At 33.6% G+C, this 17,112-nt stretch overlaps 1 protein-coding gene across 2 annotated transcripts in view; it reads left to right on the top strand.

Moving 5' to 3' along the window:
* The window catches only part of Fid (fire dancer), a 61,883-nt gene that overhangs the window by 28,085 nt on the left and 16,686 nt on the right, over positions 1 to 17,112 (top strand). For both annotated transcript variants that reach the window (XM_064060031.1, XM_064060023.1), the window contains 2 exons: positions 13,793 to 13,896; positions 14,059 to 14,411. In XM_064060031.1, the coding sequence (XP_063916101.1) occupies positions 13,840 to 13,896; positions 14,059 to 14,411 (410 nt within the window). In that variant the 5' untranslated portion in view covers positions 13,793 to 13,839. The remainder of the gene's footprint in view (positions 1 to 13,792; positions 13,897 to 14,058; positions 14,412 to 17,112) is intronic.

Raw genomic sequence — 17,112 nt, 5'->3', positions numbered from 1 at the left:
GCTCCACTTTTACGCCAAAATGACGCGACGATCTTGCCGCCATCAAACAGAAATTAATACTGAACACAAAGGACCGTAAAACGTGACCTTTATACAGGTAGCTCACGTGACATTGACGTCATCGTACGTCACCATGAGACTGCAAAAATTATTTTTCATATTTTGGCCAGGAAAATGCACATTTTCGGGGATAATTTAACAATGTTTAAACAAATTAATTTGTTTTTAATAATTTCGGGCTTTTAGGACGAGTTTCGGTTTAATTATCATATATATTTATGCTTATCATATTTAAACATTATAAATGATATTAATTATGTTTAAAATTTATTTATTTATATCGTGAAAATGTATAGCTTTGATCAACCGATTTCAATCGTTTCGAAAATGTCCCCAAAATTTAAACAAAGTCGAGTGAACGAATCACGGAATCCGATAAATTAAAACTGAAGTCGAACTTACCCTGTTTTCCGTCTTTTTCGGAAAAATATCCATTTTCGTTCGTGTTCACAGCACTAACACAACATGTTTTCCGTAATATGTATTAATAATAAACTAGAAATTCACTAAAACGTTCCACTTTTACGCCAAAATGAAGCGACGATCTTGCCGCCATCAAACAGAAATTAATACTGAACACAAAGGACCGAAAAACGTGACATTTATACAGGTAGCTCAGGTGACAGTGACGTCATCGTACGTCACGATGAGATTGCAAAAATTATTTTTCATATTTTGGCCGGGAAAATGCACATTTTCGGGGATAATTTAACATTGTTTAAACAAATTGATTTGTTTTTAATAACTTCGGGCTTGTAGGACAACGAGTTCCGGCTTAATTATCGTATATTGATGCTTATCATATTTAAACATTATAAATGATATTAATTATGTTTAAAATTTATTTATTTATATCGTGAAAATGTATAGCTTTGATCAACCGATTTCAATCGTTTAGAAAATTTTCCCAAAATTTAAACATTGTCGAGTGAAGGAATCACGGAATCCGATAAATTAAAACTGAAGTCGTAGGATAATTACCTTTTATTTATGCATAAATTGTGCAGTGCGTTCTTTCTAACACTGACCATAGAGATTCCCAACTCAAGTTGTCTACCCCATACTAACTTATATTTTGGTGACTCGATTTTTGCCTTGATGGTTGAACACTGTCACTGTTTTCCGTTTTTGTTGTATCGAGATACTACTTGAGCATCAACTGTTACCTACTGAAGTATTAGCATCATCTAGAAAAACTAGAAATATTTTGATTTGATATTCGAGTAGATACTTCGTATTTCGAGTATGAGCATCTACTGAGTTTTATTTATATCAACCATTGTCAAAAATTTGATCGAACGTTGTTTCGACAGAACTTCCTTCGCACCAAAAGTATAATGAAACATATTCAGCATTTTCGAGTTGAGTCTATTCTTCACACAATTTTGTGATGACCTAATCAACATTTACGATCAACACGTATACCACCTTGGATTGGTGCAGTGTAATACTAAAAATAACTGTATTGTATTCCCAAAATTATCTGCGAAAATCGAGTGGGCCGTTCCATCAATTTTTTGGGGGGAATAAGTAAATATTCTTAACAATTTACCATGCTTACAATAACTTTAAAACGTCTGCAAGATCTCAAAGAAGTAATTTCTTCAACTCTTGAGTTATTCTCTAAAATAAATTGAATGATCCATACATTTTTTGGAGTCACTGTAAAAACAAATCTAAAAAATATGAATGCAATGATAAATTACGAAAATATACTGATGATGTTTTGCACATTTTAGATAGGATTTGTTCGGCAAAATCTTGAGATGACGTCATCAAGTTTTTGGACTTGATAAACAGATATATTTTGATTAAAAACCTACCATGTCAAACAGTAACTTCAAAACGTCTGCAATATTTCAAAATTCAGTTTTGCAATTCTTGATTCAATCAATAAAATAAATTGACTCAGTGATTAATTTTTTTGAGACACCCCCTATAAGCAAAACCAAAAATTATGAATGGAATGATAAATCACAAGTATAGTCTCATCCTATCTTGGACATTTTAGAGAGGATTCATTCGACAAAATTTTGGGCTGACGTCATCAATTTTTTGGAGGGGATAAGTAAATATATTTTGAATAAAAATTTATTATGCTTATCATATGTTTAAAACATCTGCAAGATTTCAAAGCATTCGGTTTTGCAGATTCAAAATTAAATTGTATGAAACGAAGTTTACGGGATCAGCTAGTAGATATATATTTATTAAAAATGTACAACAGCGACTGGGGAGGATTAACGGATTAGTGCCGCTGCAGTTTACATGTGCCCAAAATATGATAAAAGATTATTTCGATAGAATTTCCCTCGTCTATTAAATACAACTGAACAAATGTGGCTTCTTGAAAAAATTATAAAGTTTAATTTTGCAAATTTTATTTTTTAATGATAACCCTCCATATGTTAAAATATAAATATGCATGGACAGTTAAAGTACAGGTAGAGGAGCGTGTTATGTGTATTTTTTTTCCGTAATAAAATTTTAAGATAACCTTATCAAATTTTATCAAGGACGCGTACATCAATTTGAATAGGTGCTGTATAATACCATAATAACAGTAAACCGTTTCTTAATTAATAAAAAAACACTTTCCTAATTCATTAATTGCTTTGTGTCACCCTTTATAAGTAATATTAAAAACTATGTATTCATTGATAAACCACAAGTCAAGAGTCATTCTTTTGTGTATTTTAGATAGGATTTATTAATTGAAAATTTTGAGATGACGTCATCAATTTTTTTGAGAGGGAGTAAACGGAAAAATTTGCTTACGGATTCACCATGCTTACGACAACCGTAACATGTGTACAAGATTTCAAAGCATTCGGTTTTTGGAATTTTAGTTAAATTGTAAAATGTTATACAATTGTGATATTTTTTTTCGAAAAATTTTCATGTCTAGGGTAATACCTGAACTTGGATTCATAAATTACACAAGCAATCCTATGTTATTTTTAAAAATTTAGGTAACATTTATTCTGCAAAACTGTAAGTTCACGTCATCACTTTTGGGAGGAGTTAAAAGGGATACATTTTAATCAACTATTTACTATGCCTAAGATCACCTTATAGCGTTTGCAAGATTTCAGAGCATTCGCTTTTACAATTTCAAAGTTAATTTATAAAATGTTGTTATTTAATTTTGAGATTTTTCCATGCATATGAATGCATAGGGTAAAAACTAATACTTAATAATGTAGTAATGTAAATTTTGGAGATGGACGTTATCCTATTGTTGGTGGGGATGATTAGCCAAATTTTGATTAGCATTTTACCATCTACACGATATTCCTAATACACATATAAAATTTGACAACAATTAAGCAGTTTCGAAGAGTAACTGTCTAAGTGTCTAATAAAAATCCAGACAGAGAGGCAAACAAACCGACAGACGGAAACATAAAACCGACTTTTTCGTACTCTAGGGGTCGTGAAATGTCGAGAAAACCTAAAAGTAGCGATTCGTTGTATGCACCCTATTATAAGACTTCCTTAGCTAACGGTCAGGAAGTAAAAATATGCAGCGTGTCATTAAAAATAAGTGGGATGTCGAGATGTCGTACACAAACAAAAAAAAAATGTGTTATACCTCTCCTCACCCCTCCAATTAGCAGTGAAAATGTTTTCATTCACAATCGGTCAGTAATGTGAAGCTTTCAAACTTTTTAAAAGTTTGGAAGTGAGCGATTACATACTTCAGTTCAATCTCAAGGGTGGAAAGTGACATATGTCATTTATCTGTCACTTTCCACCTAAGAGATGGAAGTAACTGTCACTTTCCAAACAAGAGATGGGAGCGAATGCCACTTTCCACCCTAAAACTAAAACGTTACGTATGTGTAATTAATGTTAGATGATAATCAACGATTATAAATGTAAGGAGACCCTGTGGTCAAGACTTTGCCACTTTTTGATTGGTGCCCTCATTTTATTTCACGTTATTATCACAGGCCATTACCTTGCGTTTGACGTTTGTCAATGTTAAAAGTTGAATTTTATTAGCAATTTGCGGAATAAATCTACTGCTCTTTACAGTGAAAAACATTTCAGGTAGGCTATTAGTTTTCCAAATTTGGAAATATCAACTTGTTACACCCCGACGTTCACTCATGTGGTCGCGGAGTGTTGTTTTTGAGATTTTAAATTATTGCAAACTCGGTTTATAAAATATTTATGGCCGACTGCATGATAATTGATAAGATAAAGTAAAACGACCCCCTGTCTATGTCACTAATTAATATGTAAAAAACTTTTTTTTAATTAAACATAAAACAACTAACAATAATTATTCGTAAATCCTCCCTTCCTTTTCAGGTAGGGACTAATACTGGAAAATTTTCTAATACCTTTACTTGCTTTTAAATTAATTGCACTTCGCGACATAGAGTATTTCGTCCACAGATTGGATTATTCCAAAGAAGCAAGTTCAGTTTTTAGATAAGCCAATGTAGTATCTTCTGTGTTTTTTTCGATTTTTTTATTTCCGCACCATCTTTATACCTACGTAGCGTAAGATTCTTCGTATAAACCTCTTGACTTTGGGGCTTGTTCTCGAACCGTTCGAGTGGAGACGTATACAACTCACCGGTGGGTGACTCGACTCACACTCGATTCGAACGCCGAATGTTATTCAAACCCGACTCCCATCGCCGAACGGTGTCAAGAATTCGAAATTGTCAAAATCATTCGAGATGAGTCGTATACTTACGTCTCGATTCGAACGCTTGAAAATAAGCACCTTTATTGGGATGAGTGTTTCTTTTGCTTTTGAGGCTGTTTTTGATATGATCTCCATTATTTTTCACACATAAATTGCGGCTTAATTAATAATTTAAATCCTCTGTTTTGAGGCGACAAACTCATTCAGATCAAACTAATTTCTTCCCTATAAACATAAACCCTTGAAGTAGTTACTACTGCTGAGAAGCCATTTTTACTTCCTGAGCGTAAGCTAAGCAAATGTAGCAATCTAGTCCATCGGGCGACTTGGTACTTTCATATTTTTTGGACGTTTCATGACCCCTAGAGGCTGAACCTTCCCTAGACATAGACAACTTATAATAATTAACCAAATGTGAATTACAACATTGAAAATTAAAAGTAGAAGCAAAAAAAAAGTCTGTACCTACTATCGCAGTGTCATACTGTTATTGCGATTCATGTAAAATGTTGTTTATTTAGTTTCTCTGTTTCACTTTCACGTGTACAATCTCAACAAGCGTTATTACTATTTGTCTTAAAGTACTACATATGGCGGACGTGCTTAGATTGTTTCCCCGAAAATTTGGGAATACAGTACTGTTGTTAATAGTATTACCCTTCATCTATCCAAATAGATATACTTACGTGTACTTGTAAAAATATTGATGAAGTTATCGCAAAATTGTTTAATGGAAAAACTTACTTGAAGCAAACGCTTAGCACGCTATAATGGTTATCATAAACACATAAATTCGCAAAATTAAATCTTATAATTTTTCGAAACAACTGGATTTAATGTACTGTATTTTATGGGCGAGGGAAGTTCTGGAGAAATAATCTTCGACCAATTTGTTTTTATATTATCTGAAAAAACATGGCATATCACAATACGGAGGAAAACAGCGGTAGAGAGGAAGAAAAAGAAACATTTTATCACTTTGTGCTTAAAAAATAAACTGTGGTATGTGCGTGCGTAAGCTTTGCACTTGTCCAAAGTGCAAATTTTGCGGGGGAACTGCAAGCCTACCTTATAACTATAAAACAAGGTTAAGTACAGTGAAAATAGTAATTTACCATGAAACTACAAAGCTTAAATATGATGAGACATTTTAAAACCTATGGATTTACTTTAAATGGAAATTTATAAAAGTTAACCAGAAAAACCCTTTTTACTCGTGTTTTAGTTCAGCATGTACCATCCACTGTGTTTTGCCGTTAAAAGTGTATTAAACATGCAATAGGTCTACCAACTTCACTTTACAAGACCACTATACTACGTATAGATAGCAGCACGATATAAAACAGTTTCAGAAAAACAAGAGCTGCTGACTTTAATTAAAATGTTGAAATCACATTTTTCTTTTTTCATGCTAATAATAATAATTATAACATCCGTTATAATAAATTAAACAGTTTACGACTGATTTTTTTGTTCAAATATCCGTGGCCTCGTTCATTAAAATTTTATATTATTCTATTATTTCTATTATTTTAAAATAAAATTTAAAATTGTTTCTCCGTGTTGCGTTTAAATAATTACAAAACGAAACAATTGTTTAATTAATAAAAGTCTACTAAGAATGCAGTTTCTGTAAAAAGCAACCTTAAAATGGATTTGAAGTTTTTATCGCCGGGGTTAAATTTTTAGTGCTAGTTACTCGTAATTTCTAAAAATTGGTTTTATCACCAAGTTGCCTACTGAGTGACTTGTGATAATAAAATCTCATTTCATTATAAGTAAATCATTCCAAACATTTATTTGTGACATGTATTTACTGCAAACCTAACTCTTCTCATTATTATAATTTATTTAAGTTCTATCGGTTTCATTCCAAAGTGCTAATATTTTCAGCATATAGACAGTATTTGTTAGATATTCAGTCTTCTTTGGTAAATGATCATAAAAAATTGTGGACTTTTGTACAAAATAAAAGAGGTAATACACGTATTCCTGTTGTAAGGAAATCTGATGTTCAAGAATCCTCCACTCCTGTATCAATTGTTAATGTTTTTAGTGGTTATTTTAAGAGTGGATACATCATCTAATCCGGCCTCGAACCTTATTTTCTGACTTACTTATTGTAACACATTTTTCGGTGGCAGAAAGTCTTAATGCCTTGAAAAGAGCTAAAAACACATTCACAGCTAGCGTCGATCAAGTTCTCAACTTTTTCTTAAAGGATTGTGCCTGAATCTTCTCTACACCAATTTTCCATATTTTTAGTTTAAATATCTAATTAAATGCCGATTATTTGGAAGAAATCATATGTTTGTCTAATCTATAAGAAATGTGCTATAAATAATATACAAAACTGTTATGCATCTTTGTCAAAGTATTTCAATCCATTACTACGTCAACTTATTTACTAAAAACTTAGACACACCATTTCGGCCTATGAACATGGCTTTATGGAAAAAAGATCTACTGTCACCTATCCAGTGGCGGCTCGTCATATGAGGCAAGTGAGGCGGCGCCTCACAGAATATATCTTAAGAACAGATTGATTTAATTTATAATTAAAAAAGAACTTTCAATGCATTTTTAGTTACAAAAATATGTTGAAATGGTAAATCTGTAGATTATTTTTTATTTTTTACACTTACTGCCGACATTTTCCATTGAATACTGTACGATTTATGCCCCGAATTCTTTAACTGAAGCGGCCAGAGCGTCGGTTCACTTGAGCCAATGAAGCCCAATCACAGACACGGATTTCCATGACTCAGCTGCTATACTCCTATACATGAATTCGCTCGGAACTGAGGCGATATCTTCGATGCTTCTCGGCCAATTTCGGCGGACCCATTAAACCATTTTCCCATTTATTTTACAGAATGGAAGGGGTGCAGGGTGCGTGGGTAATTAGCATTAACGTGAATAAAAGTCCAGGAGTTGGTGTTTCGTGTTTTTGTCTCTTTCATAGGTACAGGGTACAGGTGAGTGAAAAATGAATCCCGAGTACGATATTGTCATGTTGCTTCTTGAAACGCCGTTTTCACGACGAACCGAGTTAGAACGTCGGTAAATTTTGCTAAATATCGAACAGTCAAAACCGTTAACTTCCATTGATAAGCGACAATGTCATCAGTACTCCAGGTCTTTTAAACCAGCCTGGTACGAAACATAAACGGCTCTGCCGTAGCCGTAATATTTATGCTGAAAGTCTATATTGTTGGCCATGTCTACTCTTAGGCAATGTAAAAAACACATGGACGACGTCTCCGGGATATAACGATTTAAAGGATTTCATTCGAAGTGCAAAGTTACACAAAAGTTCCAAAGTACACATTAAAAATTTCATGGGCTTAAAAGATTTAGAAAGGAACACAACTATTGCCGAATCCCTCCAAGAAAGTGCTAGTTTAAACAAAATTTTGACTTGTAAAAACATTGTTGATTAAATGTGTTATGGGTGTTAATATTATTATTACTATTATTAGGACCCACTACTGACTGGGAAATGAACGGTATTCAGGCAAGACTTCTATCATTACTAACTACTAAGACCAAGTAATACGCATTAATCACATTAATTTAATTGATTTTATTATTGATAATATTATTGTCAAACTTCTATCATCGCCTCACCACATCAGACAGTCACGAGCCGCCACTGCACCTATCTGGCCTTCTTCTGTCAGTAGGTAGGTAGGTAGTAGGTAGATGTTAATATACCGATTTCCGGAAAGCCTTCGTTAAATTGTTAGCCTAAGTACTTTCCACTGCACAAAACAAATTTTTATTACCGTGATAACAAAACTTATTAGAAGTATCACTGTCAAATTTGACTTCGAAAAACATTGTTGTGCATGAGAATTTTGAAAAAGTCATGTCTAGTGAAAATGTGAAAATCAATATAATTGAATATAATAAGGAAGACTGATTTCGGTATCCACTCCTGAAAATGTTGACGCAGTGCACGATAAAACAGATATCGGAGACACTAAAGATTTCCTCTGAACGTGTGCATCACATCATTCACACCGGTTTGGACATGAAAAAAATTTCTGTAAAATGGATTCCAAAATGCTTGAATGCCTATCAAAAACGAGCAAGAGTGGAAACTTCGCACTCTTTGTGTGCCCTTTTTGATGAGGACTCTGACTTTTTAATCCCTGTTATTAATATGGATGAAACCTCGCTGTATTTGTACGATCCAGAAACAAAGCAACAGTCCATGGAATGGAGACATTCTGGTTCTTCAAGGACCAAGAACTTTCGGGTGCAAAAATCTGTCGCTTCAGTTTTCTGGGATTCGCGTAGGGTAATTATGGTTGATTATCTACAAAAGGACAAATCCGTAACAGGAGAATAGTACTCAAGTCTATTCTGCGCGGAAAAATTGTAGAAACGAGGTGCAAAATATTTTCCAAAGTAGTTCTGCTTTTACAGGACAATGCTCCTGCACACAAATCGCGCGTTGCAATGAATATAATTCTTGATTTGGGTTTCAAAACATTTGACCATCCTCCTTATTCTCCGGACCTAGCTCCCTCGCATTATTTATTACCTGTTTCCTCAAAACAGATAATCAATAACTAACAAAACTATAAAAAAAACTTAAAAGGCCATAAATTTTCTTCAGGCGACGAGATAACAAAGGCTGTGGAGACCTGGTTTGAAGAACAGGAAGAATGATTTTTTTTAAGAGGGTTAGAAAAGTTGCAGGATCACTGTAACAAGTGTATAGCTTTGAAAGGGGACTATGTTGAATAAAAAAATTGTTTCATTTTCAAATTGTTTCCATGGTAGGCTAAGAACACATCTTATTAATTTATTCAAATCGTATTTACTTGATAGAAAACAGTGTATTAGGTTCAAAAACTACGTTTCTCGGTTATACAGTCGTTCATCTCGGATACCACAAGGCTCCAATCTTGGATCGCCGTTGTTTTTGTTATTCATAAATGACATAATTGACGTTATAACAAATCAAAACCTATTATTTGCAGACGAGTTGAAATTTTTTGTCAAAATATGTTCTATTGAGGATTATTTGTCCCTTCAAAGGGATCTTAATGCTATTTTGAAATGGTGCAAAGTGAAAAAAAATATTTTTTCCAACCTCTACTAATAAAGTAGTCATTATGTATGTTAAATCTCGCTATTAAACCAATAGTCTAATCGAAAGAATGAATAAAATGTTTATAGCAACACTTTATTCACACTGTCATTGACAACACGAATAAAGTATTTACCTTCTTCAAATGTTCATCATATTAGTCATAGTACAATTAATATTTATGTATGTGGATTACCTAAACAATAAATTTTTTGAAAAATTTTGCTGAAATGGGAAAAAATCTTGTACGATACACGTGAATAAACGAATTTTATCCACTCAAAAACATTATCACACTCAGCTTCGCCTCGTGTGCTGAACTGTTTTTTCGTTGGATAAAATTCACTTTTATTCACTTATACCATAAATAGCTATTTTATTTACTGCATTCTGAGAAGCCAGTACATCTATTTCTTATTTTTATAGAACTGTTTTGTTTCCTAAGTTTTTAATACTTGGTAGGTACTTACCTGATTATTGTTGACAAACATGTTATTATTTTAGTTTACCTAGAAGAATTTTGACTTTAACATGATTTATTTAGATATAAAGATTGTTTTATTTTACGCATTGCCGATGGACCACCACGCACTCTATTGAATTCCTAGGAATTGTATACATTACCTAGGCAAAGTATGTAATGGACAATCATATTCGTAATATTTCATACATTGCCTAGACGCCCCCGTTATTCTACACATTGCCTAGGTATTGTATAGAATACCTGAATTATACAGATTGCCGGTAACATATACTTGGATTACGTACTAGATAGTTAAGTATTCTTTTTTCTTTTTCGTTGTTTTCTTTTAACTTAGTTAGACTTAGTGGAATTTTCTTTTTATTTTATACTTTACTTCCTACATATTTCTAGACCAGATATTAGAACTGTTGATTGTAATGTTTCTGACTGTAAGTATTGTACGATTCCAATATAGCTTGTATTCCGTGTTTTCAAGAAATGGAGATGGAATGTAAGTGTAATAGGGTGTAGTATCTTGGACTAAGTTTAAATTTCTGAATGATTTTCGCTGCCTTGTTGTGTCTAGATTTGTAGTTGGTTTGTGCCAGGATATTACAGGATGAAATTATGTGCTGAATCGTTTCGGGTTTTTTTTCAAGTCGAAAATAATCGTTTCTTATATTTGGATCTTTATTATTATCAATTAAAATAAAGTCAATAGCGGAAAAAACCTCGAAATGTAGCGGAATTTTGCAGACATAAATAATACTGACAATAATTAATAAAATTTGCAAATTTTTAGTTTTCTATTGAAAAAATACTGTGAAATAATAGGAAAAAGTGAATAAGTATGATAATAATATTTTTATGTTAAAGTCATTTTGATGTTTGATAGTTAAAGGTGTTTTACACTTTGTGACAATGGAATCACATTGACGTCCAAAATTTTCTGACCGGGACTGTAGACTACTCAGTACCAAGTGTTTTTTTATTAAATAACTAAACTTAGGTCAAAAAATAAGTCGTGTGAAAGTCGACGCACAATGAAAAAAAAACAGGAAAAAATTACTTTGGTAATGAAATAAGTACCAGTATTTACACCTTTTTTAGGTGGTCAGCCTGCTAATTGTTATCAAAGTTAGCGTTTGAATTTTATACCACTACAGACAAGAATTATTTTCAACAGTTTGGGTTCATCATAATTGTGGCCCATAATCGCCGTAAGTTAGGATTAAGCAGTGAGTGGGCTTGTTGTACGTAATATCTTTTCTTTTGCATTATTGAAAACAGTCTTATAAAAACGTTAATCTGAACGTGATTTCGTATGTCAGAATACCAAGTGACAGAATAGTTACTAAAATAAAATATTAAAATCCACGTTTACAATTCAAAATCAAAATCTACAGTTACATTGTCGATATTTGCGAAGTGAACTGCCAAGTAGTTTTTTCACTGTGCATCGACTACATTTTAGAAACATGTTTATCCGATGAGTTCCTAAGTAGATTAGTTGAATGTTGAAAATAATAGCAATAAATAAATTATACACATTTTTTTTAGTTATTCAGTAGATCGAGAAAGGAATAATTTTAAAAAACGAAACTGCAGAAACGCTGTTGAAAGAACTTGGAAAATTATTACAAAATTCAGGATTAGTCTTCTCGCGTTTTGGAGATCTAGAGCTACCGGTGAGGAACACAAACCAGAATTCATGGAAATTCTTGAGGAGGAACCCCATGTGGGACAACGCGAACTGGCAAGAAGGGTAGGCATTAGCCAGTTTTCTGCTTGGAGAATTGCCAAGGAAAATAAGTTTCATCCTTATCATATCATCTTGGTCCAAGGGCTTAAAGAGACAGACTACCCTAAAATTTCATTGTTGTCGATTTGTTCGGGAATAAACCAGCGTATGCAAATAAATGGATAGTTAGGGGTTCAATTAATCCTTGCCCCCCTAGAAGTCCGGATATAACTCCACTAGATTACTTTTTATGGGGAATGGTCAACGATCGTGTCTACCAAACACCTATCAACAATGGAGAAAATCTGAAACACTGAATAACTGTCGCTTCTAGATCTGTAAGAGTGAGAACATCTTTCTGGAAACGTCTTGACGCATGAGAATTGAGAAAGAAGTGGTGGACAGCATTTTTTAGATCTCCTTAACTGATTATTTGTTGTGTTTTTGTATTCTGTTCGTTATTAAAACATCTTTCGATAGTACATATTTCACCTTGACTTGAGTCTCTTATGATTTTAATGTCAAAACTGACAAACTTGCTATACTTATGTACATATTTATTAAAAATAGAATTTTGAATCTACATAAGCTCTGAAAAGTATTTTTGGCTCATTATGAATCACCCTGTGTCAGAAATCAGTCGTTATGAAAGTAACGACTACATCATCACTGTGTGATACAACTTTATACAAATGTTCTCGAGATAATACCGAACATAATATTAAAAAATTTAGGATAAATCCTCTCCTGTTTTGGAGATACAGAAAGTGGTAATCACGAATGGGTGTCTTAGAAAAAGCATTGGAAAAAGCAATGACTGCACACACCCAACACCAGAGAACGAACCGAAAAACTCAATTTACACGGTTCCACCCCGGAAAACGATCATGTATCCAGAGAATGGTACATCAGAAATTAGTCATCTTGAAAGTAACGACTTCATCGTTGCAGCATAAAACTATGTAAATATTTAAATATTTTGTTCTGAATTGCTTTGGGAACATTTGTGAAAAGTTTTACGATGCTGCGATTGCGCAGTCGTTACTTTCAGGACGATTAATTTTGATATACCACCCTCTTTAACTCAATTCTCAATTTTCTGATATTCTGTTTTGATTGCATCGAAAACATTTGTGCAAAGTTTTATGATGCTGCGAGACGGTATCATAGTTTTCTAAGAGACTAATTCGAAATTACCACTTTCTCGATCTGCAAAACAACGGGACCATTTGTGCAAAAGTTCGTGATGCTGCTATTAAGCAGTCTATTGATAGAGCAAATTCGCAGTTTTTTAATATGTTATTATGAGTTACTTGAGCAGCGTCTTCGCAAATTTTGGTTAGTGCTAATATGTAATCATTGTTTTCTAAAAAACAAAGTATGGAATTATATACTTCTGGATCTGTTGCATCTGAATGGTCTCGGTTGCGTGTGTACGAAGTTTCATTATGTTGTGAGAATGCAGTTATATGAAATCTAGTAATACCGACAACAAACTTTAACATTTTTTTCTTATTCCCCCTAAATCGTAGAATTTGCGTTTATTGCAGATATTTTGCTTTAAATTAATTAACGGACGCAACCTGCTTCGTGATACACAGATTTAGTGTTAACTCAAGCTGGGCCGAACATTGTAGCCTTATCGTATACTGCCCTTTGGACTTTCATCATTATTCACACAATAATGCAAATATCTACGTGACAACTCTGTTTATGAAAGGTCACTAGATGGTCACCAACCCATCACCTTTGTTGCAGGTTGTGGCAACGGAAAATATCTCAACGTGAACACCTCGATATTCAACATGGGAGGCGATAAATCGATCCGATTGACTGAAGTGGCGCGCGAAAAGGAGAACGAAGTAAGTGCGCTATCACACTAGCACGCCACCCTTTTACACACAGGAAATTTCCCGGATATTGTACAAACTGATTGAGAAGTGTCTCGAACCTGCTTTTTCTTATCTATAACAGCCGCGTCTTCCACACCAATACCTAATTTACTTTTAATGATTGTCTTTAAGGTAATAGCCCTCGACAACTTGGCTCTGCCCTTTCGCGATGAAAGCCTGGACGCCGTGCTCTCTGTTGCTGTTGTTCACCATCTAGCGACTACCGAAAGGCGGATTTGTGCCCTCAGGGAACTGGCGAGGGTCTTGCGGATCGGAGGAAGACTCATCATTTCCGTGTGGGCTATGGAACAGAGCCATCGCAAGTTCGAGTCACAGGATGTTTTGGTTCCTTGGCACAGGCCGAAACATTTGAGCACACCTTCGCTGGAGTTAACATCGACTACAAACACTTCAGAAGACGACTGCCTGCCGCCATATCACGCGTACACACAAACTTCGGATAGTGATTCTAATCGTTCAATAAAGTGAGTAATTACTTCTTGAGATTAAGAATCTGAGTAATTCTCTTGACAGCTATTCCTGGGTTGAGTGGGTGATCGGGTGCTTTAAATTTGAAAGCAGTTTATTGAAAATTTCTAATTACATATTGTAGAATGAGTGGGTAGATCATTCACGTAGGAATCTAGGTTACAAAACTAAGTAAAATAAAGTACATTTTTTAACACTTATTCATGATATATATATATATATATAAACTTGGCCATATAAACATCGATAGACTTCAATTTACACATAATTATAATATGGCACATAGCATTTATATAGATTGCAATGGATAAAAAAATGATTTTTATTCTGAATAATGAAAGTCCTATAGATTTCATTACCCAACACTAAGTACTAAATTAAAATATGGTCAACTATCTATAAGAAAATTAAACTTTCAAATCTTCTACATTTGGGCCGAAGGATTTTTTTAAATTATTTTTTCTTTGGTTACTAAAGAGTCCTTAACAACATGTCATAGAGGTAGTGCGCCATTTTTGAATCATCATGTATAAAGCAGGGAACAGTTACTAAAGTATAAAGCAACCGAAAGTGGAAGAACTGTCAAAAGTAAAACACAAATAATATTAATAAATAACAATAGCATTTTAAATATAAAATGAAAGTATTAAAGGTGTTGTATGATAGCAAAAGCAAGGATTGTCTTATTTCATGGAGTACTAACTTCTTAGATGAAGTAGATTAAGAAAAAAAATTCTTTTAGCTTCAATGTGTTTTCCAAACAAGAAGCTAGCGTAAAAATGGCATTTTACTTTCCCGAACATAGTACTATCTGTTTGATGAATTTAATTAATTTTCAACGATTTAAGGCTTGTACACTGATTTTATTAGACACGTACCTCCGAAAAAAAATTGTGCACACAAATTTGAAAATTCGTCTTACAAAATAAATGATAGACCTAAAATTTTGCAAACAGCAACAGCTTAGTAAAGTTAACAGTAAATATGGTAAATCGCTAAACAAAATTCATCTCTTTACCTATACTTGACGGCGTAATCTCAAAAGTTTGCTGGATAAATCCCATTTAAAATTTGCAAAATATTATGATTCGGCACTTAATTCTCCATAAAATGTCAGTAATGTCAGTCTTAATAAGTTAATCTAATTCGTCTACAAACTTAATTCTAAGTCATCCGAATCTGATTCCGCTAAATTTATGACCACGGGTGGAATATGGTACACAGGTGAACTTCTCCGAGTCCTCGTGAATTAGTTTTTCACAGTGAAAAACATTTTTTATCCAAACGCTTGAAATGCACGGTAATATGGCCATAAATTCCGAACTATCTTGTGATCCTATGCGGTTATTATAAAAGGCTCTGCACTGCACCCATGCCAGCCCTGTAGGATTGTACTGCCAATGGTACGGTGGAAGGCGAATCGATTCATATCCCTTAAACCTTAAGTTAGTAATGTGGCAAAAATTTTTGGTATTTTAAAAATTTCGCGCCATCTCTTAAAAGGCCGTCAACCTTTATGTTTTAGTGATTACAACAATACATCTGCAGCCACGGATTTCTGAAAGTTTGTCTTTGATCGTTGAATTTTCAGTTTAAACTTTCAAACTGGTGGTCATCTGACTAATTTCGGTATATTAACGTAATAAAATTTAAAAACGGCTACCAACAGTTTTGCTTATTCGTCATATTTAGTAGAATGCGAGTTTAATGTGGTTTCACATTTGTTAATTAAAAAAAAAGAAATCGATTACAAATAACTAATCGCGGTGATTTACAAAAATTGACCCTAGTGTTAATAAATTGGTAGGCTGGCAGCAAAGCCATTCTACACATTAGAATCAGAACTTTTACATTAAAATTATATATTTGTAATAACTATTTTGTTAAGTTTTTTTTTTAGCAATAGTATTTCCTTTTTTTTTGTACACTGGAAGTATGAATGGGGGAAGGGGGGGGAGGCGTAAAGTAATTTTCTCTTTAAAAAGGGGCGGTGAGCCGTAGGGTTACCAGTGCAGTCCTATTTTATAGAATTGTTTAGGTGGACTAAAAACAATAATGCATCAGTTTATTTTATTCATTAAATTAAAAATCATCTAAATTATTTGAGACCAAACTTCCTCGCCTCTAAAGTACACTCAAAGGAACTCAATTTCTTAGATAAATTATAAAATTTGATTCTATTCCTATAAGCTAAAATAAAGATAGTTGTGGATTGTTAAAATACAGATAAAGGAGCATGCTATGCGTGTGTTTCAAGTGAGGTTGCCTTTATAAAATTTTGTGATGAATGACTTGTGGTAGGAATAAATATATCATTTTAAATAGGTACAGTGTAACCCCAGTAACAACAAAACCGTATTCCCAGAATTTTATAAAATGAGCTAACCCGTTTTTATATTATAAGGCCAACGTGTAACTGTCGAAGTACCTTTTAATCTCGTTATTGATTGTGGTATGGGTGCAATCCTTGTTCGTAAAGGGTCCCTCATATAATAAAGGTCGAAATACCCAAACAAAATGCAACATTCAAAATTCCGGGTTCTGGCTCCAGACTTGTGTGGTGATCCGAAATTTCCCGAAATCACGTAGGTGTTAAACTGTTGTACTAAACGTGTCTAGCTGGACGGCACCGGTTTAGAAAGCGGACGCTGTGCAGAATCTCGCCTCCTGGGCGTTGTCCAAAGCGTCACCGTACAT

The sequence above is a fragment of the Zophobas morio genome, unplaced genomic scaffold (genome assembly GCF_036711695.1).
Source record: "Zophobas morio isolate AGI-343-1 ecotype UQ-CSIRO unplaced genomic scaffold, CSIRO_AGI_Zmor_V1 ptg000002l, whole genome shotgun sequence".
NCBI classification, from domain to species: domain Eukaryota; kingdom Metazoa; phylum Arthropoda; class Insecta; order Coleoptera; family Tenebrionidae; genus Zophobas; species Zophobas morio.
The sequence above is the reverse complement of the archived record's forward strand: the minus strand, read 5'-3'. Positions and strand labels throughout refer to the sequence as shown.